Raw genomic sequence first — 26738 nt, forward strand, 5'->3', positions numbered from 1 at the left:
GTATATATGCAAAACACATCTGTACTTTTCATAAAGGTGATATAGCTTGAAGTGCAATGATATGTTCAAACCACATGTAATCCAATGATTGTGTTAAAAATAGCATTAGAACCAAATTCGTCAGGAAATAGTCCAGCAGGAAAATGTTTGCTTGTTTTGGTATAGTGTATTTGACAGCTGTGAGCTCTGGAAACAGCATAGATCAGGGCTCGGTACAGTCTATCAGGTGCTGAAATGCTGTTACAGAACAGTAGAAAAGAGGAATGCACTTAGTAACACTACAACTTTGAATGATCTACATTATCAGAGAGTAATACCATCGCCATGGAATTTGTGCCAGAACCAGGCTGCGCTTGTCTGACATTTTAACAGCATTAACCATCAACATTTGATAAGCCAGGGCTCTTTTAAAGCAACATTATTAGATGTACATCCAAAGTACAGCAGTCACCATTAAAATGTCAAGATTTATTAGCGATTATTACACAGCCTAATCTGCAAACCCAATCACTAGATTCTGCTTTAATGATAGAGGAAAAACTAAATGAGTGGTAATACTACAGGATAGTCAATACAGATAAACAGTGTTTCTTATAGCATGGACTCAGCTGGATGTTAGAATCACAGAATCACTAAGGTTGGAAAAGACCTGTAACATCATCAAGTCTGGCATAAAGCCAGATTCCAAATGGTAAGGTATTGGTCGTAAAATACAATCAGATGATATAAGAGTTCACAGCAATAAAAAGAGGGGACTGAATTTTTGACAGGGAGGGATGCATTTGCTCTCCTGTTGCTTCATAGGTAGCAAAGAAATTTCTTTGCTCTGGCCCATTAAAAACTCAGAGGAGTGTCTCTGCTCCATCCAGCTCATTATCTTGTTTCTGAAAGTAACCTGTAGCAAACTGGTAGGAAATTAGTGTAAGAAATTTCACAGCCTTTGCTTTCGTTAGAGCCAAGAACTGCACAGTACTTACCATCAGTTTGTGCGAAATGGCTTCTGCTATTATATTCCCGGTTACTCACTGGGGACTGCTTCCCTGATTACATCCATCTTCATCAGCAGAGATCAAAACAAGCAATCAGACACTGGAAAGTCATGTCATTTTTGGAGGCGTCAGCTGTGTGCCAGGCTCCAGTGTTTTTGTAGTGTCTGATCTGCCACAGTCCAAAGAATATCCTGCTTATTTTGTGACTGAGGTAGGGTGTTTGATGCGGCTCGCAGCGAGCCCGAGTTCATTGCAGTGTTAGTATTAACTGGCACTTGGGTTGGAAAGGCTGAGAGCTGAGAGGGCCAAGAGGATCCGACTCCTCTGATTCAGCTCTGACTAACACGCTGCCGGAAAAACGCTGCTCGGAGGATAATCTCAGGAATTTTCCTTCAAAGGCTCTCAATTAAGCATCTTCCCCAAATATTAGACACAAACAGTGACATGCTTGATTCTACTGTTAAACATAAGAGGAGGAAGAGAGAGTGACTCTTTTCATTAACGTCTCCTGCTGGAGAAGGCTCGGGAGCAGCTATCTCCTGCCAGCCAGCCGTTTCCTTAGCTCAGCGCTCGGAGCCGCGTGGGGATACAGCAATACACTACATCTCACTTGAACAGGCGCCACGTGGCTGAGTTCAGCTCTGACGTAACCAGCAATGTCAACAAATCTCCCTGCAGATTTGGGCACTCTGAGAGCATGAGGGCCATACAAGTGTCCTCCGAAGTCTATCGTCTCCAACGTTTCTCAAATACCATCTGTGATTCCTCTCTTGGGTGAGAAAAGCTTTTTCATCTAGCCATTAAAAGCTGCCTGGCAATGGCAAGTGGGACTCATATCCCTGGATCTGGCAAGGCAGACTTTCTGAAATGATTCCCAGCTGCTGGATCTTTCCAAAAAGTGAACAATAGCAGCAGACAATGCTAAAAGTAGATGCAGGAAACCATTAGTCCTCAGCTGGCTGCTACCGCAGGTGTCAGCAGCAATACTGTACTAGAAAGCGCACTGCATAGACAGGAATCCCGATCCACTGCCCTCCCTGCCGTTTTGGTGCTGGAGGCAACACAGAGAAGACAATCCCGAGAGCCAAATGGCAAAGAAATGCTCTGAGGAAGCTGGATTGTCACAGGCATTGTGGTGGGGTCACACAGACACCCCGAATCCCGGGCGGCAGAGCAGAGCTCCCCAGAGCGGCACAGTCAGCGTTCAGAAACACACGCCAGGCTCCGACCTCGACTCGCCACCTTGCATGACCCTGGGCCAACCACCAATGCCCGGCACCAAAATTTTGAAAAAGTATCTCCTGATATTGGGTATTTTAAAGTGCTTTTTAAGACTGACTTGACACACTTTGGAGGATCTGCTGAAGAGGAGGCTCCTTTCTCGTATGTCAAGTGGGGCATAACGGGAGCATAAACCATCCATTACAAACACGACAAGGGTGGGAGAAAAGCAGCAGCTACCGGATCTCCTCTGAAAAAGATGCAAGGTGAGGTGCTCCAGGAGACCCTGATGCGTCAGTGCCAGGACTGTGGTGCACCCCTCATGCTCCGGGTGGCCAAACCCGGACCCTCCCTGATGGGGACCCGGACCCTCCTGGACCCTCAGCTGATGCTGAGGTTTTAGTGGTTTGATGGCTAGGTCTGAAGCCTTGCTGCATGTTTCGTCATTCATATGCAAAGAAGACAGCATCGATTTGGAAGCTGATTCATGAAAGAGGGAGGAGCTGTTTAATTAGTGCCTCTGCTACCTTCTTGCTGACATTGCATGGCACTGACTGTCCTCTCGCCCCACTCCGGGAATTTTGCATTTTACCCTAGCTGGGAAGATGGATTTGAGGAGTGCATTTGCCTTTCTGACCCGAGGACATGCCAGCTCTTGCTACAGTGACATTCCTGTGCCGGGGGAACCTTTGCACACCCTGCCACAAGCACAGCTAAAGCCTTCAGACAGCCTTATAAATAAACAAACGCATTTCTAGGGATCACTAATGAAAATGCTTTCCCAGTCCCAGCGCATGACAGCAGCGTAGCTGCCTCTGCTCTTCATCTTGATCTTGTGCTTGCCACCCAGCCATTAGCTGTTCTTTTTTACTGGCAGGTAGAGGAGGATTAAGCTCAGGAACAGACTCTACTTCTCAATGAAATCAATACTGCAGTCAAAAGCAACACTCTGAATGTTTCCCAATGAACCTTGGTTTCTTATAAATTTATCTAATAACTTTCCCTACAACGAAGAAGGTTCTGCTTACATATTCCGTATATAAATATCACTGCAAGTTTCTTGATTCCTGATGCCCACAAAAACAGATTCTGAACCAGGAGCAGGAGTTAGAGGACATTTTTACAATTAATAAATTAAAAGAAACTAAGGTGTTTGCAAATTTGTTGCAATATTGGCAAACTATTTTGAGACAGAAATAAAAGGAAAAAAAAGTTATTTTAAACCTGTGCTTTTTTTTCAGAATTAACTTTTTTTTTTTTTTTTGCAGAGGCTTACAGACCTTGGAAAGGAAAGGAAGCAATTTTTGGCTCAGCTAAAACAAAATCATTTGCAATTCACATCACTCCACCCATCCGAGGCTGACCGATTCCCAGTTTCACATGCTTTCGAAGTGCTCAGCATTTCAGTGAATTAAACCCCCATCCACTGCATGAAGTTTTCAAAGCATCAAAGTGGTGGGGAGATGAGCCCCATTTGCTGAGGTTCAGGGTGCACTGAATTTGCTGTGCCTGCTGACAGTAACTCAGTGTATAGCCAAGCTAATGATTTTAGGGAGCACCAGAGCTACTGCGTTCCCACTGCAGAAACACTCTGGGAATAACCAGGATGGCCATATGTCCTGAATGCATTAGATGTACTGAACATGCCTGGATTAGCTGCAGGTCCACGTGGACACGGACAGTCCATGTGGACTCCAGCATGTGGGTGGAGATCCTCCTGCTCAGGAAATCCCCAGGAAGAATATGACAGCTTCCCACAAATGCAATGCCCATGCAACACTTACCCCCGCAGCTTCACACACACAGACTTCTGGTGCATGCCAAGTTAGCAGTAGCCTTTGAAAACATCATCTTGAATGTCCCAAGGGTCCATGGAGGAACTGTACCCTCTGCCGAGCGTCCGTGGTTTTGAAGCCCTTTTTCCCTCCCAAAGTAAGGAAAGTGTGTGCAGTGGCTGAAGAGGATCACAGTATCCTGAATCCTCTTCAAACTGCTGCTTTTAACTACCCAAATAACTGCATCAGGATGTAAATATTTTTCTTTTTGCTTTTGTGGTACTTTACTGTTTGCCTCTGGCTCACCACGGCTCCACGCCTTCCTCTCCAGGACATTTGCCATTTGCTCTCCTTCTGGAGCAGGAGGAGGAATAGAGATTTTTCAGAGGTTTAGGCACATTCCTCTCCTTCCTTCACCAGGCTCTTCCTTTGCCAATTGTTTAGTCTCAGCCTGGGGTTAGAGCTCTGCAAAGTTTTATTGGGATCCAGGGTCTGGACCTGTCACAGATTATCAAATAAATCTCCAAGAAGCTAAAAACTTGCTCTGCAAGTAGCTGTTCCAATGTTGGGCTTACGGTCACAAGCCAAAAACATCTTGCTTTTCTTCCCGTCACAGCCTCAGAAATCATAACAATTAGGTACTAACAGGAGTTCAAAAGGACTTCAGGGAGCTCCCCGGGGGGTCAGTCCCAGCCGCTCAGGCTCTCGTACCTCTCCTCATCTCCACCGAGGACATCAGCCTCTATTGCTCCCCGCAGGGGCCAGCTCAGGCCCACGATGTTCTGTGCATCACTCTCTATCTTACCTTTTCTGAGCAGCATCAATGATTTCTTCACATTTTCTAGCAAGCCAGGACCTCTCCCCTGGCCAAACCCGACTCCCACCTCTCCTACCTGGTGTGGGGATGGAGCCACGGTCTCCTCCTCTGCCTGTAAACCTTTCAGGTGTCTCCTCACCCCACGTCCAAGGAGCACCCGGTGGTACGTGTCTGATGGAGGCAAGCGTCCCAGCGGAGGAGTTCAGTCCCCGCTCAGAGGCACAATACCAGCTGGCCAGCGCGCAGATGCCAGAGCGACTAACTCACCAGGGAGCAAAAGTCTGGCCAACAAAACACTAACCTTTCCCTGTAGCAACTTGTTTGGCCATTTCTGAGAATTTCAAAGAAACGACGGGACATCAGTTAACAAAGCCTTCACCTACCTGTTTGAGCAACATGTGTGACAGACGTGGATAGTCTGAAACCGCCTGCCCCTTCACGGCTGTCACTAAGTAACATCATGTTCAAACCAAAAAGAGTATGTCATCATTTCAGGGTAACTTTGCACTTAAACTATAGTCAGTGAGGTCATCAGTTGTTTCTCAGTTTGCATACAAAGCTCTATTTTTCTCTTTACTTCAAAAAGCAGCAGCATAAATGAAAAATCAAAGAGAATTAGCCACTAATACTGGCAGTATTTCAGTCCCCAATGGGAGCAGAAAGTCAATACAAGTATTGTCCGAAAGGAACGCAAGATTTACCCTACGCAGCACGTATTTTATCCTGGGTTTTATTCCTGTAGGTCTTTAATTAAATGTTCACATCAGTTGGACAAACATCATTTCACCAGTCATTAGCTACAGACAGAAACACATTTATAACTCCTTGTTTCACCTTACGTATTCAGTTCGATTAGAAGATATTGTCACTGCATGCTTACCTATCGATGCAAGCAAATGTTACTGAGTTCACCCAAGATGCCACAGTGGACGGACACTTAGTTTTTTTAAAAGCAGACATTAATGGAGGGAAAAGAGGACTGAAGGGAAAATTCCCCACCTCTGTCGAAGTTCATCTCTTTCCCTGGATGTTGTTAAAGTTTCCACGCCAAATTTCATTTCCAGTCCCCATGACACCGGAGAGCAGGCTTTTGCCTTTAAAACTTACCTTTTGATACCAAATCATGGATATGTTCAAACACTTCTCCTTGGGAAGAGCAGCCCACAGGCTTTTCCTATCCTGCCCTGTGAGACACTGCTTGAAAAATAAAGCTCTACCACGTGGTTAAGATGAGAATATATTTATTAGTTATAAAATACACAAGTGAACACCATCGGTCTGGTACAATCCCATAAAAACAAGAGGAGGTTTTGATGACAGCGGTGGGCTTTGCCTGGCTGATGTTGCCCAGCAATGCTAATCCCGAGGCGCCGTGGGCTCTGCAGAGATGTTCTCTGAGTGGTTCTGAGAAAAAGCGAATTTTAGTGACTTGTCAGCATTAGCTGGACATTGATATTCTTTCAGCTTCAAGGGAACATAATGTTGCAGGGAAGCAGCTTTCTGATAACCAGCATGATTAAGGACTTTAATCCAGGAGGGTTTGGCTTGTCCTTTATAGCCAAGCATGGCAAAACTCCCTGAAAAACAGACACAAAGAGAGTGACTCTCCGGATGGGTCCGTTCACTTATTAGCAGCACAGCACAGACTCCCTTCATACATCAGAGAAGCTTCGTAGCCCTTCTTTTTTCCCTTGGATTAAAATAACAGAACATTTAGGAGAAAAAAAGGGTGATGAAAGAGGGAATGAGCCTCTATGAAGCCGTAACCTCACTGCATCCCAGATCTGCAGGTATTTCAATAAGCTAAGACAGGTTCCCAGATGTCAGTTAGCAGGAATATTGTTTTACTCTTGATTTTTAAGCATTGGTACTTTTTCATATTTGACTACATGAAAATGGTTATGCATTTTGAATCCTTCTTTTATTAGTTTACATCAGTTTCTTCCTGTTATGCCTAAACTATTCCCCATGTCGACTCTGCTCTGGTCCTCTGCTGTCACAAAGTACAAAGGCATTATGTATTCTTCCATTTTAATAATAATGTCTTGTGTTTATATTATGCTTTTCATTGCAAGGACTCCCAAGGCTATTTGCAGCTGGTTGGATCGAGACTATTCCTGTAAACACTTCTAATTTAAATAAGGTTTTGCAAAACCAGGCAACAAGACCCTAAATCCTGATCCCGCTGGGGTCAAGGGGATTGGGCTTTTTTTGCATTATCCCTGGCAGAAGCAATATGCACTTGGGAGAAATGCTCCAGCCTGCTCTGAAACGCAGCCCCCCCAGCGTGGACCAGCCCTGTGTGCGATCACTTTTGGAGCTGTGAAGTCAAATTGTGTGCATACCTGAATCAGCGGGAGAAAGCTCAAGAAGCAGAACATAATTACCCAGACTGGAAATCAGGGCAGACACGTGGGTGAACACCCTTGCCCTTAGGAAAAGCAGAGCAGGGGCGGCACGTGGTCGGCCAGCAGCTGCTGTGTGCCACTGCCGGACACCAGCAGCCCACCGAAGTGGCAGGGCAAGGAGGTGGCCACCAACCAGCCTGTGCCGGGGACAGCGGTGGCCCTGCTCGTTGCTTTTTGTGCCCCGGGAGCAGGCGGGACTGGAGGCTGAACCGAGCTCCCAAAACGACCTGGAAGTGCTGCGCCCAAGCGAGTGGTGCAGGTGGTTCAGGGAACAAAGTTTGACAAAGCAAACAAAGATTGCTTTTTAATAAAAAAATTCCTTTCAAAGGTATTCAGGGCTTTGAAGGAAGAATGAAGCAATGAAGTTTCAGGACAAAAACAAAAAAGAAAACCTCAAACTTTTGCTTTTAAAAGGATGAAAGAAAAAACAGCTTCTCAGGAATCAAACAGGCACTGCAGTGAAATCACTGTCTCTGCTATAAAGACTATGCTGGCCTCCCCTGGAATGGTCATAGCAATGAGCTTTGACACTTGAAACAGAAATTGATATAAATTTCAGTAAAGCAGTAGGGAAAAAAAATCCCCAAACCCCCAAGAAAAAAAAAAGAAGCTGGAAATATAGCCAATTCTCCATCTGATCTCTGCTTGAGAGACTGCAAATAAAATCTGAATCAAGCCGGCTGGTTGTTTTCTTGATTTCCTTATCATTCAAATTATTCATCCAAACTTGGACTCAACAGCCCCCAGTTTTCCATAGGAAACCCAGCATGGATTTCCTGGACCAATGATACCAATGGGTTTCTTGCAGCAATCCAAGGTAAAACTGTAATAGGAACTTTTCAAAAATGGTGACTTCACCTTCCTTCCATCCAAAAAAATAAATAACTTCACTTCAAGCTATTTTCTTTTTCATCAACCTTTCAGTTTATGATTGTTTTTCCTTGCCAAGCAGTTGAATTTTAGAGATGGAATCTTTATCAAATGATTCTTTTTTTTTTTTTTTTTTGTTAGAAAAACAAGCTCTCCTTAGGATGAAAAAACTGCAGCATGCACCTTCTCACTGGTGAAGTAGGGTCAAAACCCTGAAATAACTCTCCTACTTCTCACCATCCCTAAGCCAAGAGGTTTTTGCTAGGTTACACTGGCATATTGTAGTAGGAAATATATTGATAAGCACTATATAAGTATGTGTACATTTTTGGTAGGGAAACACACCAGTAATTCTTAAGCAAAAGAAACATGGTAGAATAAATACATTTACCTTCCTTGTGGAAGACAATAGGCTTTGCTGCACCTAACCTGGTAAAAACAGACATTTCAGAGCTCCCCACCACGTCTGCAATATCTCTAGAGCACACGAGAACAAGTGATCTGAAAACAAGGACAGTAATTACTGCATGATTGCAAAATATTACTGCATTAAGAATCTGCAAGACCTTTAAGCTCCAGTTCAGAAAAGTGCTCAAGAGCTTGCTTAACTTTAAGAACATGCTTAAATCCCTTTGATTTCAATCACACGTAAGTTTTCCTAAGTTTAAGCCTATGTTTAAATGTTCCTAAATTAAACCTGTGCTTCACATGGAATCAAAACAATACAAATGAGTATTTGCGAGAGCATCCCTTATGGGAGAGGGACACCCTGCCGCAGAAGAAATTCAGTTGCTGCGCAGTCCTGAGACTCTGAAACCATCTATATCCTGGGTCTGATTTTCAATCAGGCTTCAGTCCGGATTTGGCCCTCACAATGTGCTTTCAGCCCCCAGTGAATTGTACCTGCAATGGATTACAGGCTGCACAACTGGTTGCCTTTAGCTGAATGCCTAGACTTGCAAAATACACATCCTACCAGAAAATCAAACTGCATGTACAGGCATCGTATGGATATATTTCACTTCATGCACGTATGATACATGTACATAGTCATCTGCATAAATACAGATGTAATAACTCAGGAGCGTTCAAATCTTTGGTCACGAACTGCTCAGAAATGTCTTGGACTGAAAGTCTGTTTTCTGGTTATTTGACCTGCTTCTGCCAGCAGCCAAGAATTTATCTATAAATCTCTGTTGTTCCGTGTTTATGTGGCGACACATAAAACCACAAGGAATGTGGGACAGACACAAACAGAGATGATCCAGACCATTGCCAGGACACATGCGAGGTAACAGAGCCCGCAGGCAGGCAGGTCTATTCATTGGCTCACCCAAGAAAAGTCCTATTGGAAAATCTGGCACACCTATGATTTTCATCTGTCACAAGAGGCAAAAACAATCAGTAAGGGTAAACAGAAACCAACTTGTTTCAGAAATGGAAAGCTGAATCATCGGCTGCCGGGAAATTGCTGGACACCAGGATAGGTGCGCAGGGTTGCAAATGTCATTGCAAGGGCCTCATCTACTCCATGCTGGAAAATGAATGGTTAATTTAGAAGGAATTGCCAGTTTTCCAGAAAACCTGTCTCTGTCTGCTCTAATCTGTGCAATCCTGGGAGAGAGACACTGCTTCTCTTATTAGCTGGGTGATATTTGGGATTTGTACATGTTTAATCTGTGCCAGATTTCTTCAGAGCACAGATTTGTTTATGAAAGTAGGTCATTTTCCTTTCTTTGTCTATCAGCCACGGGTTGCTACATGAACTGGGCTCTCAGCAGTTTGCTCACCTCTCTTTTATAAATGTTTGAACATAATCAGTTATTGCACTGGCAGCGTTTTCACCAGTAACTGTGTCAAAGTGCCGCCTACTCACGACTGCTCCTGAACATGCATCTAGCACCACGAAGAATATCCCCCGGCGATTGAACAGGAAAACCGCATCATTTATCTGCAACAAAAAACAGAGGTAGGTTTTATAGAGGCAGGCTGGGGAGCTTCAGACTCTGGTCCTGCTTTTCCGTAAGGGAGTTACAAGCAAGGAAAATATCGAAGGTGTACACCCTATAATTTTAAATGTGTAAGTAGTACAGATGAAGTGACATCACTGATAGATGCTCAGTGGCAGGAGGAAGCAAAACCCTTAGCTCTCCATGAGGTACAAAAATGTGAGAAATGAGGTCATTGGCATCTTTTGTGTATTAGGAAGATACATTTGGGAAGCCAAGAATCCTGGGAGTGAAATGCTTAGTTCAGTCTTAATACAGTTTCTTTCCATGTGGGGGAAATTACTGTCATTTGGCAAGACAGATCTGACCATGGAGCAAGGGAGAGGTGCTGAGACAGCAGATGGGGGAATAGAGGAGACACATGGACTTTTTTTGTTTTCCCTGGAAATGTAAATACCAAACCCAAAATATTCCTTCTTGGTAGGGCTGCCCCAGTGCCTCAAAGATGTTGTAGTACGAGTGGCTCCTACTCTCCTCCTTTCCTACATCAAGGGCTCCTTCCTCAGGTTACACTTCTCAGGATGCGCCACGATCTTTGCTTTTAGAAAGGCAAAGGCTCTCTGAGGTGCCCGGCACTGGTGCAGCTCCTCAGCATCCCGGGGAACAGCCCAGCCTGGGAGGACACACACTTGCACAACCTCCACCAAGGAGAGCAACAGCGTACCAAGGTCAGGCTGTCAGGAAGCTGAGCCCAGGATACACAACACGCCACTCTAATCCACAGAGTTGTCCAAAGCCCGCAGACACGAGGGAGCTCAGATACATCCCGTCAATCTGGGGCATGTGTATGCCTCCGGGGAATATAGGGCCAGACTGAGTGAGGAAGCCAAGTGTTAAAAAGTGGATTCTGCAAGACGTCAGAGGATGCTGAATGCAATAGGGGGTCAAGGGTAAGGGAAACATGAATGTCTGGGCCATGAGTGGGCAGAGGGGAGTGAGGAAGAGCATAGACAGACTAAATTTTTGCCCGGTGCTGGCTGTCTCACACTCCTTAGCCTGGGAAGTGTGTCAAAGTCTGGATGCACACGGAGCAGAGAGCAACCACCACTCCAAGCCGACCTAAACATGAGCTGCTGGCAAACGAAACAGCCCTGCTGTGTGTCTTGCCCCTGTCCGCATGCTGCAGAGCCGCGGAGGAGCCAGCGCAAGGGCTCTCGCAGCCCCAGGGGAGCTGGAGCAGGGCACCGCTGCACCCGCTTCCCTCAGTCCTTGGGGCACCTTGGATTATAAATTCAAAACATTGCTGACTTTTGCATTTCATTCAGTAAAACAAGAACAAAACGTGGGTCTTGGTAGTGGGGCTCCTCTGCTTCGCTTCTTTATTTCCAAATTTCCCGCAACTTTTAAGATTTAGGTTAAGAATCCTCCTTTACACATTAATCTTTATCATTTGCCTAGCCCAGCCTTCTACTTCAGCTAGGAGTACACGTGTCTGAAAGAAAACTTCCTTTGAAAAACAGCAGTTTGAATTAAAGCGTTGGAAAAGGCCCAGAAGCTTTGAGCATACCCCTGGTTTTCCAAACCTCGCTGGCTACGCCTGACTGTGCTGCACACACGCAGGTCTCTGCACTTCACCACAGGTGAGGATGCTGCCTCCAACAGCGCCTGCTTGCAATGGTTTTGAATAAATTTTTGATGATGCAGCCTATGCACATGGCAAGAAATCTTGGCTGCTCAGACTCCTTAAGGAGGCTGTACCAGCTTTGCTTGGCTTTTGTTAGCATTAATTATAATTCAGCAGCACCCAGGCGTGTAAGCCTGGACAGTGTCCTTGCAAGCATGATTTTAGTCACCCTTCACCATCTAGACAGACATATAGGAGCCTGACAGCTCCAAATCATTTCAGTAGTGAAACAGAGTTATTTTTATCTTTTAGTGCAATGCTAGCAGAGAAAATCAGAAAAACAAACTTTTTTTTCCCTATATCCTTTGTAAACAATGACTTGTGGTGTGCTTTTTTCCCCCCCTTCCTCTACATTAGAGTAGTGGTGTTAATTCTTCTGAGGTGATAAAAGGCCTTTTTTTTCCCTATGGGCTCAAATCCTCATCTGAATAGAATACGAACTCCCAGTGACTTTAATGGAGCTAATTGTAGGGGAGAACAATGCACTTGCCTCTTCCAGGGGAACTTCCCATTTCCTTCCACCAAGGCTCAGCAAGATTTTGCAGTAACTTTCCTTGGAGATAAAGTTTCCCCTGTTTAATCACCATTTCAAATGTGGTAAAACACAACATACCTTAATGAAGGCGGATGTCAAGCGGTTTTGTATGTTTGCCCTGCTGAGAGACTGGATCTGGATCCTTATGTACTTGACTGAGGGTGTGCTCGTGATCGCAAGCTGCAATTACACCAGAGACAGAAACTTAAAAACTGGCTTGCTAACTGGTTTTCATCAACAAAATGACCAGGTACCAATGCTCATATATCTGATCACAAAACTTTCAGAATTCTTTTTTCAAACTGTGATCCTGGTTCACAAGTAAGTGCTCATTATTAAGACGCCATTTATCAAAGGATCGTGGCAATGCTGGTTGGAAGGAACTTCTGATGGTCACTCTGCACTAAGTAGGTTTAAAACTTGAATTTCATGTATTTTGTCTGGCTATAAACTCAAGTGCAGATTTGTATGAGCCTGAAACAATTCTACAGGATTTAGAGCGGGGTTAATTTACAGTAAATGAGAAGAGAACCTGTCTCTAATTTTCCAGTTATTCCTATTAACCAGAATTACTTCCAGTTTGAAATTCAGCAGCAATGTTGTACTTTGGAATTCAAAGCTAATCCAATCTGAGCCTTCTCAAGAGTCCTTTTTTTCTTGTTTTAAAGAAAGAAACGGGGGAAAAAAGGTGCCATGAGTGTGCATTCACATGCTTCCAGCTGGGCAATTTCTGAGAAGCTATCTTTGAAACATGGTACAAAAAGCTGCAGAAATTCAGAGCAAACCCCTTCCCTCTACACAGGTTACGTGACGCTGGGCAGATTCATGAGTGGGAATTCCCTTACAGCTTTTCCTTATACGCTGTGAAAACAAATTGACATCATGTGGATGTGCACACACCACGTAACCTCAGATGCTGTTCCATGCGGCGGGTACCTGCGGGGCCCCACACGCCCTGCACGGCCCAGCCGGGTGCTGGGACACGGGGCGCTGGGCGGCTGCTGGCCTCTCCGGGAAGGGGTTTGGGTCACAGCTCCAGGAGTCCCCCGGGTACATATGCGCCATGATTTTAATACGTTCGCAGCCTTGCTGAGAGCAGTAACTGTGTCCTTTCCGAGCTTCGTGGGCTTGCAGGTGAACAAATAGGTACCTACAAATGAGAGCAGAGGGATCAGAGCCACCGTGTGGTTAGAGGAAAAGCTGAGCAGAGGCAGGGTCTGCACTCGCTAAATTGCATTATCCCTCCCATTTCCCAACATCACAAATCAACTCTGTCTTGACCGGCGTAATATGGCACAGCCATTGCAAAGCGGGTCCTGCAGGATGCAGGTCGAGCTCCCCTCTCATCCTGGCATGCCAAGACCTGCAGCACTTGCAGCCCCTACAGCCAAGCCAGCTGCCTTCACCAGGCAAGTGTCGTGTGGGGCAGACACCCCCTCCAGCCCCAGGCACCCCACGCTGTCCCCAGGCACCCCAAGCTGTCCCCAGGCGTGGTGGCATCCCACCAGAGACAGAGCAGCCGCGGTGCCCAGGCTGTTGTGCAGAAGGAGACAGGCTTGCCTGGAAATAGCAGCATCTCCCCTTCGGCTCTCCGCCTTGCAGGGTCCCCGCCGCAGGCAGAGCTTAGCCCTAGGCATGCACGACAAAAGCTAGAAGGCAGCCAGGTCTTCTGGCCTTTGGAGATCTTTTTTTTTTCTAGCTGTTCTAAGTATGTTTTCAATCGTGTCCATTCTGCAATTCAGGCTGACGAAATTATATAAACAGCTCAGTTCAGGTCCAGGATCAAAAAGATACATGAGCTTTAAAGGGATTTTTCTTTCTATTTCTTTTATAACTAAAACTAAATATTTGTTTCTATTTGTCTGGAAGAAAGAATGAGTAAGCTTGGTTCATCTCCAAGGATCCAGTACGTGGGGTTAAAAAAAGAAGGGGAAACATCCCACTCATTATGAAATAAAGTCTAAGCAACAACAACAGGAAAAGAAAAAAGCCAATCCCCTCACTTCTGTACTCTGAAAGGCTAAAAAAATCACTGCTGAATAAAAGAGAGAACCAAAAGGCAGAAATTAGTTAAGTTAGACCCATCTGTCTGCATGTACCAGGTCCAGATGGCTGCTGGCAGCTAATGGCTCTTCCTCCCGAGACCCACACATGTAACCATTTTCTCCACTATTCAGTAGTGAACAAGTTATTTACAGAATTTGGGCAACTTTCTTCCCTCCCCCCCCCCCCCCAAAAAAAAAAAAAAAAAAAAGAAAAGGAAGATTAATTAGCAAATTGTCATTTCACAATTCCTATCATGAGAGAGACCTGGCTATCAGCAAGGAGGATGGTTAGCAGGGAAGGCATTCCGGGATTCGATTGCTCATGTGTTATGATTGAATGAATAAATATATCCCATCTCATTTTCAAATCTGGCACTTGTGGATTGATTCCTGAAGTAGCTACTTAGTCAGGTGAAGCGTCATGGGACCCATGGTTAGACCACAAAACACTTTTATCCTCCCTAACTATTTTAGCTGACTGAGAAACATGGTTTCGTAATATGTTTTTTTAACCAAAGGTGTCCTAGAGTCTTATAAAGATAGTGCAAGATCTCTAGGAGTCTTTTCATGCCTTCAAAATAAGAGATGTACTACGGCGCTCTCCTTTTTTAACAAAATCTAATTTTTAGAGCGTGATGATTTTAGAAATCTGTCTTTATGGGAACATGAAGAAGTTGAAACTTCCCAAACTATCTCAGTGTTAGAGCTGCAGCAGTCATGAGAGAGGTCCTTTTCATGGCCTTTTGGGGCCCACTGCATTTTAACAAATATTTACCCCGCACCCACAGCTGGAGCAATCTGAGCAGCAGGGATGCCCCAAAGGAGCTAAGTCCAGGTGAGAACTCAGCCATTTTCTTAATGGCAATGCAAATCACTGCTCAGTGATACAGAAATAGGCCTAATCCAGGTACTCCAGCCTGTAAATCCATTTTGACCATGGAAGATGGATGGGCCCAAATTTTAACTAGGAGAAAGGGAAAGGAGGTGCTGGGGCTGGGAGGAGAAAGACCCCGAGGCTTTGCTGCCCATTCGTTGAGGGACCCTCAGGTGCAATGCAGGGCTCACCCTGATGCTCTGTCAAAGTAGAAGAGCTGCTCGCCGGTCCCGTTGAGAGCGCTGGCCCGGGAAGAAGCGGTGACGTAGTGCTTTACGCTGTGTACCGTCCCTGTCCGTCGCTGGTAGATATCCGCCACCACCTGGAAAACAGCTTCCCTGGGATAGCAGAGGGCAACACGCAGCCAGTCTCCTCTGTCAGCAAAAAGGGGAGGCAGGGGGAAAGAGAGAAAATGCACTTAAGGGCTTCAGTACAGGAGAGATGGTCTACAGCCAAGAATACAGTCTTCAGGGGAAAACAAAGAAATGTCCTTTGAGGTTCTTTTCCTCCTTTAAAAAAACTTGACAAATCCTCAAAGCCAAAGAAAATCAGATTTTTTTTGCTTTGTCTGGAAACAACGGCTGCTTATTACGAAGGTCTGATCCAGGGACCCCGGCTGACCTCAGAGGACTTTTGAGTCAAGTGCCAGGATGGCTTAAAATCAGAGATTTTCTCTTCCTTGCCCTGTAAGGCTGCGGTACAACCAGTCGCATACCCACTCGCATCTCCTGAGGCAGCCAGGGCTTGTTTTAGTTCATCTGGAGCTGCTGTGGGAGAGGGAATCAGCATCCAGCAGACGTTTCACCGGGGGCACAGGTTCAGGAATTAGAAAGTAATCTCTGACTTGAACCAGAGCCACAGTCTAAAGAGACCTGCTTCCTCCACTTTACAGCAAAGTTTATTATTATGGTTTCCATTAAAATCTCTGTCTCCCCTGCTCTTTCTTCGACATCAGTTTAGAATAACTAAAGGTAAAGTTAAATCATCTTTTAACTCTTGTGTATCACAAAAAATCGCCCCGTAGCTTTCCTTTATCCTGTGATTTGCATCGCCATGACCATGGAGAGAAAAACTGGCTCCAAACCAGAAACCTTTGTTACATGACCCAGAGCCAAAAGATGCAGCTATGGTGCACTTTGGATACTGATGGGAAGGATCTTCCACAAATCCTGACACCCTTTCCTTTCTGCAGGATGCACTTGTACTGGACAAAGCAGAAAGCCACAAGAAGTTTACACTTGAAAAGAAATACCGAATACCAAGATAATTAGCTTAATTATCTTTTTTTCTTTCCACCTTCTGAAGTGGCTCAGTGTACCACACCGAAGTGCCTGAACCCGTACCATGGTTAACTTTCCATATGTTACCAAAACCACCCAGGCTTTAAATGTATTCTTTTAATTACTTGGCTTCCTGGTTAAAATGGGAATATAAATTTGGCTTAGAGAAAGACAAATATCACCTTCATTGGCTGTCTTTCTGGGCCCTACAAAGCTGAGGAAGACAAAGTTTCCCCAAAGGCTCCCCTGAAATGACTTGCCAGCCATCCCTGCCTGCAGAGCGATAAATGGGGGAAACCGCTTCGATTTGGAGAAATCTGGGAGTCTGCATGTCTAGACCTCTACTTTGCATTACACATGGAGAACACAAAAGCAAAGCTATTTCAGTCTTTTTCTGGTTTTCTCATTAAAACAAAACAAAACTATCTACAGGATGGAAGAGGGGACAGGCTGTTCTAGAATAATAAATCAAAGCCGCACAAAGACCCATCAGCTTAAGCCAGATACTGCCCTCTAGATTTTAACCAACTCCAGCTGTGTCATAACACAGGTCAGCTAGAAAACGGATATATTTTCAGATGATTTGGCCTCCGACTAGAGGAAATGAAAGAAATGTACCGGAGCCATATTTGTGGAATATTTTTAGGACGGAGTCCCAAGACATTTGGCTGTTTCATAAGGGTGATTTGCATTGCGTTAGCACATTTCAATCCCTGAAGACACCATCAAAAAAGGGGCTTGTCATCTCCCTCAGATGCTGGGAACCAGCTTTGGTGCTGTGCTACACTGACTGCGACCTCCCTGGGGAACAAGAAATGCACTAGAAAAGGCAATTGGAGGGTGAAAGGAAAAAAAAAAGAAATTGTGTGAAAAACCCCACAGCTGCGACCATCTTGAGTCGCTGGGGCATTTGGGAATAGGAGTGCTAGAGCCTAATAGGCACGTGAGTAGGCTGAGTGAAACGCTGAAATAAATTATATCAGTATCGAAAGGATCAAATGAAAAGCACCTACTTTGGAGTTTGTGGAGGAGGAGATGGAAATAAGTGCATTCCCACAACAAAGGGCTTGGGAGGAGATGTGAGAAGGGAAGGCATTAGAAGTTATCCTTTATGTAAATATAGGAAAGAATAAGGTGGTTATTTTCTCTTTAATTTAGTGGTATTTCAACAGCTTCCTATTTAGTTCTTCAGTTCTGTTTCTTCAGCTTGTACAAAATCTGCCGTAAGCCATCCCAAATACCTGGCTGTGAGGCTGAACTGGGCTCCACCATCTCCAGGAAGAGCAAAGCAAGAAACAGCAGCGCTACTGCGGGATGGTCCGCAGGACTGCGCCTTGCAGCTGCCCAGCGGGTGGGGGTTAGATGCCTCATCTCCAGCCGTTGCCAAAACTGAGGGAAAAATGCAACCTCAGGCAACAAGCAGTAATCAGGCATGGGATGTCTTGGACATTGCGTTCAAAGTAAAACAGATGTGCATGTGCCTTCCTCAGCCACTGCGCTGGCCACCAAGGACTGGGTCTCAAGTGCAGGAAGCCTTTGTCTTTTTCAGGGTGGTCGATAAACTGTGGCTCTTGCTTTATCTCTCCGCTTAAACCTCTCCATTCTGTCTTATTTACCAGCTGCTATTCTGGGGTGAATATTTGCAGACAGAATAAGAAAAATAAGTCCTTGTTCTGCCGCTCTCAGTACCGGCACGTCAGCTGGGATCTCTGTACGTGCCCTGGAGGCTTGGGGACACATGTAGCACCAGCAAGAAAAGAAAACACTGAATTCATAGTAGGTCCCAAATTACAAATTCAGAGTAATTTCAGACCCCTGCCTGAATGCTGTGAGAACAGCTGTAGCTTTAGGTGCTCTTATGCTTAAAGACCAGTACAAACAAAAGGAAAAAAATAATTTAAAACACAAGGGGTAGAAGTCAGACTATCGATACACAAAATACTGTCCAATGTAGCAATACACAGGACTTTTTTTTTTTTTCTTTTAACTTTCATTCTTAGGAGTTTCTTGCAAGACAAATAAATAAAAATGTTCTCAGGTGGAAAGTCTGACTTTGGGATTAACTGTCAGTTTAAGTGAAAGCCATATTAACCTGTGTAGGAAACTAACTTGAGCTATTTAAGATATTTTCACCCCAAAAGCAAGTAACTGTGTTCACAACCTTTTCTAGTGATAAAATTCAGTTTATTTTAGAAGTAAGGAACATTCTTCTTTCTTTTTTTCATTCTTGTTCTTAATCAGGCCAACATTCTCCTATGTGTTTTTACAAAAAAAAAAAAATTGGCATTTGAAAGAGAAAAGCTAAATATGCACTAGTAAAAAGTCAGTGTTTAGTGGGTCCTAACAGTTTCAAACACCACTTGGAAAATTTTTGAGAGTTTGCTGACACCAATATGTATAAGACCTGACACTTCTGCCCCTCTGTTACTGTCATTCAACAATCCCCACAGCGCATTTCATGCACTTTTATGAATGTATTTAGCCTGTTTAGTTCCTTTTGGAAATGGCTGGGTGAAACGAACCCAAGAAGCCTTTCTTTTTTTGCCAGGATATTGGCATTTGCAGTTCTGGCTCTTTCAGGTGAAGCAAAAACATCAGGCAAAGTGTTAAAAAAGTTTTCTTATGTTTTGGCAATGAGCAGGCTTCCTGGGATAACCAAAAGCAAAAAAGGACGAGGGAAAGGCAAAAAAAGCAGGCAAGAGGTTTCCTGTTCTTGGACATGTGGTAGATACAGATCTGCACGTACACACATACATACCTTATTTACAGCCCTCAGAACAACTCCCCCAGCTCAACCCCCAACTCCCAAAGGCAAAGCCACTCAGAGAAACATGATCAAGCAGGCAAAGGAGGGGAGCCTTTTGTGAGTGGTGGGATGTGAAGTGAGTCATGGAACTTGGAGATGAGATTTGGCCACACTAAACATAGAGTGCGTGTCTGGGATGCTCACCGCTTGGGAGAGGACAAATAACACTTGTTCAATATTGTGGACGTGCCCCTTGACTATATCGGATGGAGTACCAGTCCTCGGCAAATGGGTATGATCTAGTGCCGGGGTTCCTAGTTATGCTGGACGTCAATCCTGGCTGTATTTTAGCTAAGGGAACTTCTAAGCTGATGAATATTACTCTAGAAAACATCTCCACCGTGTTTATTGACATGGTGTGTCACGTAGCTGATGACCATGGAAGTGCACAGTCCAAATCCTGATCTCACTGATGAAAATCTGGGGTAAGCTAATGAGGGAACGCCGTAGAGTACAACTAAAAAATTACTTATTTTTTCCTTGGGCTCAAAAAAACAAGAGACTTTCATCCAGTGAGTCAGTCTCCCCCAACTGTTATTACTCCTATTCAAAAACAACCCCTCTGACATTTTGGTCAACATCTACGTGAGCTGAACTTTCAAAGGGAGTGAGACAACTGGGAATTTGAAACTTTAGTGTTCATAATATGGGAACTAAGCAGAAAGCCCCACGTGCTGCTTTGGTAAGTTTGTCTCTCACAGGCTGAATTTCGAACTTCAAAAGACAAAAAAAGCAAAGCCACCATTCAGCCTCCAACCTATCCCATGAACAAATCACAGGAGGTCAATGCTCCTTGCTCTCAGTCAGGATACAGCTGGTTTTTCTCTCCAAAAATGTCTCCCAACCTCACAACAACCTGCCCAGCACCAGGCTGAATCTCCTCTGGCACAAAACCTGCTTTCAGGACAGGGCACCACCTCTCCATCCAGCATCACTGGTAGGGAAAACGGCGTGAGAAATACCCACACATCTCACAGGTGCTGAGAAGAGTAGAGAAAGGGCTGCGGGGAACCTGGCCATGTCCTCACCACTTCCTCTCAGTTCAAGCTCTTTCCCTTGAACCCATGTTTCCCACTGGCTCCCTGCAGCTCTCACTCGCTCCTTCTCTTTTTCTAGATTTCTTTTTAATTTTCTGCCTTCAACTCAAGTCCATTAAACATAGACAACCCCCCTGCAATGACAAACACAGCTACTGGGCGAACATCCAGCAATTTTTTTCAAGACCTTGTTATTAAGGATAGACTCTTCTGGAAGACGGTTTGCTGTGGGGATAGTGACCAGTTAGGTATGTGTTTAGCTAACTAGAGTTGTGTGCATTGGGATTTAAATGCCTTTCCTAAATGTTGCCATTAGGAAATGCCATTAAAAATTCAAAAGCATAGGCCATCTCTTAATATAGATTAAAATTTTTGGGTTTACCCATGTGCCTCCTTAGGCAAAAAGAATGACTTTTGCTTTTGCGAAGCTCATCAAATTATAGAAGGGATCCTGCCCTGAGGTACACTTCTGCTGATACTCACGAAACCTGGGTCTGATTCAGACAGCACTTGGCTCACAGACAATTGTATTCAAGCAAAAATAAGAACTTCCTGTTGTTACATACAGTACATCATCTTATCATCTTTTTTCCCACCCTACATGCTTTCATGGAATAATCACATCCCAATTCAATTTGTATCTTTTTTAATGCATTTCCAAGTACTCTATCGCTGACTATTGTGTATTTTGTGTTTTCCTGCTGCTGTGCCTCGGATGCACATCAGATCAGAAGAGGCTGGTGGCCCTGAGGAGCCCCAAGCCCCACTCCATGGGCCAGGAGAAGGGTGAAAGCGAGGAAAAACCTTCAGGTTCCATGTGCCAGGCTTCAAAGTGACCAGCAGCCTGGTTTGCCACGGCCATCTGGGGACTGTCTAGGTTGCTCTAATTCATGCTGTAAAATGATCAGCTCAGGAAGGATGTCTCTCCTCGGAGTCACCTTGTTAATCCCGGCTGCTGCCACCGGGCCAGCTGCAAGCGCAAGCCGGGGAGGACAGAGAGCAGCAAGGTTGCAGGCGGGGGGGCAAAGACGGGGCTTTAGGATCACTCGAACACGGCGATGTCAGCACCCGCTTTGGCCCAGCTGTACTAAAACGGTGCAATCTGCAACCCCGTGTTCTGGCAAATGTTTTAGCTTCTTTCCAACTTTAAAAAACTATCTTGTGGCTGTCATCCACCGGTTGACCTGTGGGTAATTTAAGGGATTTAAATAGACAGAAGGGAATTCAAATGTATCTGCTGACTTCTGTGCTGTGTGGATGATTAACTCTGAATTACAGATGTTATCAGGATGGGCAGACTATGAAACCAAGTAGCACTTTACTTATTATTGGAAATAGTGCTGATGTTACCTGTATTACATCCAGATCTGGGGGATCAAGGTCAGAACTCACATTCGTACAAGAACAAGAAGGCAGTCACAGCCTTAAACTGTTAGCTCCGCTTTGAAATACTAATTTTGCCTTCCTGTGCATTTATCAATCTGGGAAGCAAGAGGAAAAGCTCATTTAGAACTAATCTGGGAAAGAAACAATTCGGGAAATATCCATAAACTGGGCAAGTCTGCAACAAGCACATTCGAGCCTTGTCTCATTATCTTTGTTTTCCTCCAGCCCTTATCACCGCTAAGGAATTTAATCGCAAAAATGACAAGTAGCTGAAAGTATGAATCAGACTGGTGTAGCATAAGAAAACACCTACCTACACAACTCTGACAAACACAAATATAACAAGTCCCCCAGAGTCTCAGTGCAGACATGGGCTACATAAGTTTGCTTGCACTGAAATCTCCACCTTTGGATGGGTTGCAGCATCCTGGAGACTGCATATCACCCCGCGTCCAAAGGCTCCACTATTTTTAACGAAGAATTTAGAGACAAACTCATCCCAGGCTCTTGAATTTTCAGACGATTTAGATTATTCACCGGTGAATCTGATAAGAAGCCCTAGCGCAGAACTCCAGCCTAGCAAACAGAGGAGTGGAGCAGTGCATCTGTGCCCATCCCTGCACAAACACCACAGCAGGGAAAGGCTGAACACGTGCCCAGGCACACACACGGACATCTGCGCTTTTGCTTGCTGTTGACAAGAAATTTGGCCCTCCCCTGCCAACGTTTTTTAAAGGCTCTCGTAAGGATCCAACTCCTGCAACAAGGCACCCAAAAAGATCAATATTATGAGCCCCGCTGTATCCCTCCAGGTGAAGGTAAGAGGGTGCCGATGGAGAGAGCCTGGGGAAGGCTGCCCCGCGCTGTCCTTGGAGCCAGCATCTGGCAGGAGAGCTGCGGTACAGAGGAAAGACTCTGCTTGCAGGACTGTGGCAATCTACCTATAAAAAATACCCTCTTTATACTATTATTAGCTGCACACATTTCCCTGAATTCTCTCTGTCGAACCGCAGCAGAGAGCCCTAATAAGGGAAAACCCTTCCCTCTGCGCCTTAACAGACCAAGTATAGAGATAGTTGCCTGTGCTCATTAAAAACAAGGAACGTTTAATTTAATTGCCACTGCTTTTCAGACTGCTTCAACAACACAACTTATTACACCATACTTCAGATATGTGCTTTGAGGAGATTTAATTCTTATCTTTAGATGTGCTGATAGGACAAAGAAGCCTGGCTGATTTACTAACAGCACCGTGTTTGCCTTAGCTTCTTCTGCGATTAGAAAATTTGCACAGGCACAAGGCCTAGGTCATTAAACTGAAGGACTTAATTTCTAACTTTGCTTACTGTATGAAGTGCCAATCTTTGTACTGTTTTCCAGCACCTGAAAGGAGGCACTGACTTGCAATCAAATAATGTTTTCCATCCTCTCCTCCTGGCTTACCAGCCTCTCCTCCCTCTCATAACAAGCTTGATGCTCTCGGGGGCCTTTGTGCTTCAGGAGAGTAATTTTGAGGAATGCCCTTAAGTCAGTCTTACAGATAATTTTCATACTTTGGTGAAGCGGAAGAAAAACCCAGGAAAACAGACAAACAGCTCTGAGGGGGCGAAAACCTCTCCAACAAAGAGATGAAGCCCATGGAGAAGGGGTCTGAGGTCTCCGTTGATGAAGGTTTCGCACATGCTTTATACGCAATGAGAGCAATCCTCAGCAGATCTGGACTGGTTCTGGAGCACTCTTCATTCCTGGTTATTAAAATTCCAGCTGGCGCTCTCCTGCCGTTCACTTGCCAAAACATTCAGAAGTTACTTGTCCTGCATTACCTCTTTCCAGAGGCATCACTACCCGACTGCCTTCTCATCCTCACTGGGAAACTCCCAGCCATTAGACAGACAACCCTATCTATAGCTTAAAAAGGCATTTCTGCTGAGACAGCTATGTTCCCCAGCAGCCTGCAAACACAGCCTGCGGGTCTCTGCCACAGCTTTGTATTTGCCCATCAGTCAGCTAGTGACACAGCTACCCTGACGAATGCAAAAATACATTTCTCATTGGGAAGGGAAGTTGGCGTGTGTTAAACAGCTCATTTGCACCACACGGCCGCAGATGGCAGCCTGCGGAGACACAGCAATTTTGTTTGGCTTAGCTACGTATTTTGATGGAAGTGAAGAAACTGAAGAATTACTCTAAACACGGTTTGAATCAGTGCGAGGAAGACAAGTACTGCAGCAACCCTTCAGGTGCCCACGATAGAAAGAAAAAGATCTGCTCAGTGACTATGCTCTAACTGGTGTCCTCCTCCGCTGAGTAAATCCACCCAAATAGTGCCTCTGAACTCACTGGACAAGGTTCGCAGCTCACGGAGAGCAGCGCTGCCAATTTCAGCTGAGTCATGTGGATTCATCCTGACCAGCTCCTGCCCACCCCAGGAATCCGGACGTTCCAGTCTTTTAAAAGATGTCTGAACTGCCATGACTTATTTCTACTGGGTCTTTCTACAGTGCTTTGGAGGCAGGGAAAGCGTTAATCATGCAAGTATTCAACATCAGTGCTATGCCTGACCTCCACAGAAACACAAATCCTGGTACACATCTCCCTGTCAAATTCCTTATTTCCCCTCTGACCTTCCTTTAGCCAGCGTAGAGCAAAGAACTCCAGAAGCATGAGGGCTGTCTAGCTGCAAAGGCAGCATCCCGGATATATCTATCCATCCTTTTACAATGACAAGACTAAAAATAGTTTAATTGTTCACTCAGATTATGTCTGAATATATGAATCCTAGAATATTGCTATTAAAGTTCATCAAACATTTTTTGGTTTGCATCACATATTCTGCACAGATGTTACTGTTAAGAGCTCATTTTTTGGCAGATTATTCAGTATTTTGGATTAAAAAAGGACAAAAACCCCATAAAGCCACTTGAGAGAGGTAAAAGACTTCCCTGATTTTCTAACTCTGATTACTCTGGGCTCCACAATCTGAGATTTCTTCCATTCCATAAGTGATTGGAATGCAATGTTTAATAAAGATCATACATGGAACTGCTTAGGCAGGCACTTGTTTTCCTTCAAACTCCTAAATCCTCTTTTTCACCTCAACTCCTTTACCCTTCCACAGGAATCTCATTTCTCCATGTTTTTGCATGCAGTCTGGACATTTCACTATTGCCATTGCATCAGCCTTAAGTCTGGCATTAGTTAGCACCCAGCATACTTGAGGTGTACGCAGAGCAGCCACACGTTTCATTCCCAATTGTTTCTTAGCAAGATGCTCTAAATGAAATGAAGTAAAATTGTGGTTTTCCTTTGTTACAGTGTATTTCTTGTTTATAGTTCTTCAAAATACATGCCTTGCCAACTGTTTCTGGATCAGAAAAATCTACAAACCTTTGCCCTGTTTAAATAACTGGTTTCACACAAGACAAAGAGAACTGCAACCACATTGTGGTTTTCAACAGTAAAATGTAGTTAAGTTGCTTCTTGAACAAGTGCTAACCAAAGACCTAGTGCTGCCTTCAAATTTGAATCTGTGCTTGAAGACTGTGGGCGAAAGCTTTGGCAAGTATTAATTGGCACAGTGATAGAGCAACCACCAGTTTACCCAGCAGAAGACTTGGCTCTGCAATTGCAAGGAAATAGCTAATCATGTTAAGACAGATAGTAATTGCAAAGCTCAGCTTGTCCGTGAGTGACTAATGGGTTTTCCTCTTCCTTAAAGTGCACAAAGATACATTAATACAGAAAACAGCAATTTAATTCTAATAATTGCTCTGTGACAGGAGTGTCCAAGCACTGATACTCTAGCAACTCAGTCATTGCCCTACAGCTACTACATCTTTAAATCAAGAGGACCGGGTATATGTCGCTCGCTATGATGGGCATGTATAAAGAGGAAACATTGCCCTTCGCAGCTACATTGCCATGGGCCTTCATAATGGGAACAAGGGCAGTATTTTTCCCCAAATTTCTTCAGCTCCAAAGTTCAGGGGAACCAAATAGAGCTCAAGCTTTTGCCAAAACTATCCTAAGCTAAAATCACAGCAGTGACACTCTGCCAGAGGAGCAGAGGACGGGTGTGGGGTTTGGTGGATAATACTGGATGGACTTGGGAACCTGCCAGAATTACCAGTGGTACGTGCTGCTTCATGTCCTTGGTGCCTCTGACTTCCTTCATGTCAACTATCTAAAATCTGCTTTGCAAATCTGAGCCTGTGTGTGGCTGGGTTGTGTGTAATCGTGGAAGATTTCATTTCACACAGAATCACAGAATCACTGCATCCCTCTGTCCTTTTATCGTATTGTGTTTTTATCAATAACTGAGGAGTCACATAAACTGCAGAACCCAAGGTGATAGCCAGGTTTTTTTGTGGTGCCCATCTCCTGCAGCATCTCATCTGTGCAAACCATAGCAATGTCTGTCACAGCTAAGCTGACTGGATTGCAGGACTCTCTCCTAACAGTTGTACCAGTGCAAAGCACAAGTAATTTCACCAAAGTAAGAAGAATAGTACTAAAAACCATAAACGAAATTATGCAAAATGAAACAGATTGCAAGCGAAAAAAGTAGTATCTAAAATGGATATACTCTGTTTTTATATAACGCTAGAAGAAAACATGGGAAATAAATACAACACAGCCTACAATTTTTCTGTACTGAGTCCTAACTTTTTAAAACTTTACGTAAAAAGAAACAGTGATTGCAGTGCTGTTTGGATTATAGAAGATGCAAAGCTCTGTGCACATCCTGATGTATTTCTGCACTTTATATATATTGGAGATAAATTATGTGTGCAGCAACTAGTACAAACAAACGAACAAGAGCCAGAGCTCTTCTGGAGGGATTTCAGGGACAGCAGGCCAGGACTGACTTGGATTCTGTTTCAAAACCTTCTGGAAAGAGAAACGTCTCTGCACATCAAAAAAGCTGGAATAAAGTGAAAACAGAGGCATCTCTTTGCATCAGTAAGTGCCAGCCATTAACACCTTGCTTCCGCGCTCTCGGAAATTGCTGAGACATTTGTAAGGTAACTCGTGAATAACCTGGGAAATTGTTAAAGCTCCA

The 26738-nt window shown here is 44.5% G+C and overlaps 1 protein-coding gene across 1 annotated transcript in view; it reads right to left on the reverse strand.

Moving 5' to 3' along the window:
• Window positions 1-6135: 6135 nt before the first annotated feature.
• LOC104258004 (cell surface hyaluronidase-like) overlaps window positions 6136-26738 on the reverse strand; it is a 50165-nt gene continuing 29562 nt past the window's right edge. Inside the window, exons 18-23 of the mRNA XM_059824128.1 lie at window positions 15359-15541; window positions 13185-13398; window positions 12327-12428; window positions 9871-10031; window positions 8472-8581; window positions 6136-6379 (exon numbers count right to left, since the gene is read on the reverse strand). Of these exons, the coding sequence (XP_059680111.1) occupies window positions 6159-6379; window positions 8472-8581; window positions 9871-10031; window positions 12327-12428; window positions 13185-13398; window positions 15359-15541 (991 nt within the window). The 3' untranslated portion in view covers window positions 6136-6158. The remainder of the gene's footprint in view (window positions 6380-8471; window positions 8582-9870; window positions 10032-12326; window positions 12429-13184; window positions 13399-15358; window positions 15542-26738) is intronic.

Source organism: Gavia stellata, chromosome 13 (genome assembly GCF_030936135.1).
Source record: "Gavia stellata isolate bGavSte3 chromosome 13, bGavSte3.hap2, whole genome shotgun sequence".
NCBI classification, from domain to species: domain Eukaryota; kingdom Metazoa; phylum Chordata; class Aves; order Gaviiformes; family Gaviidae; genus Gavia; species Gavia stellata.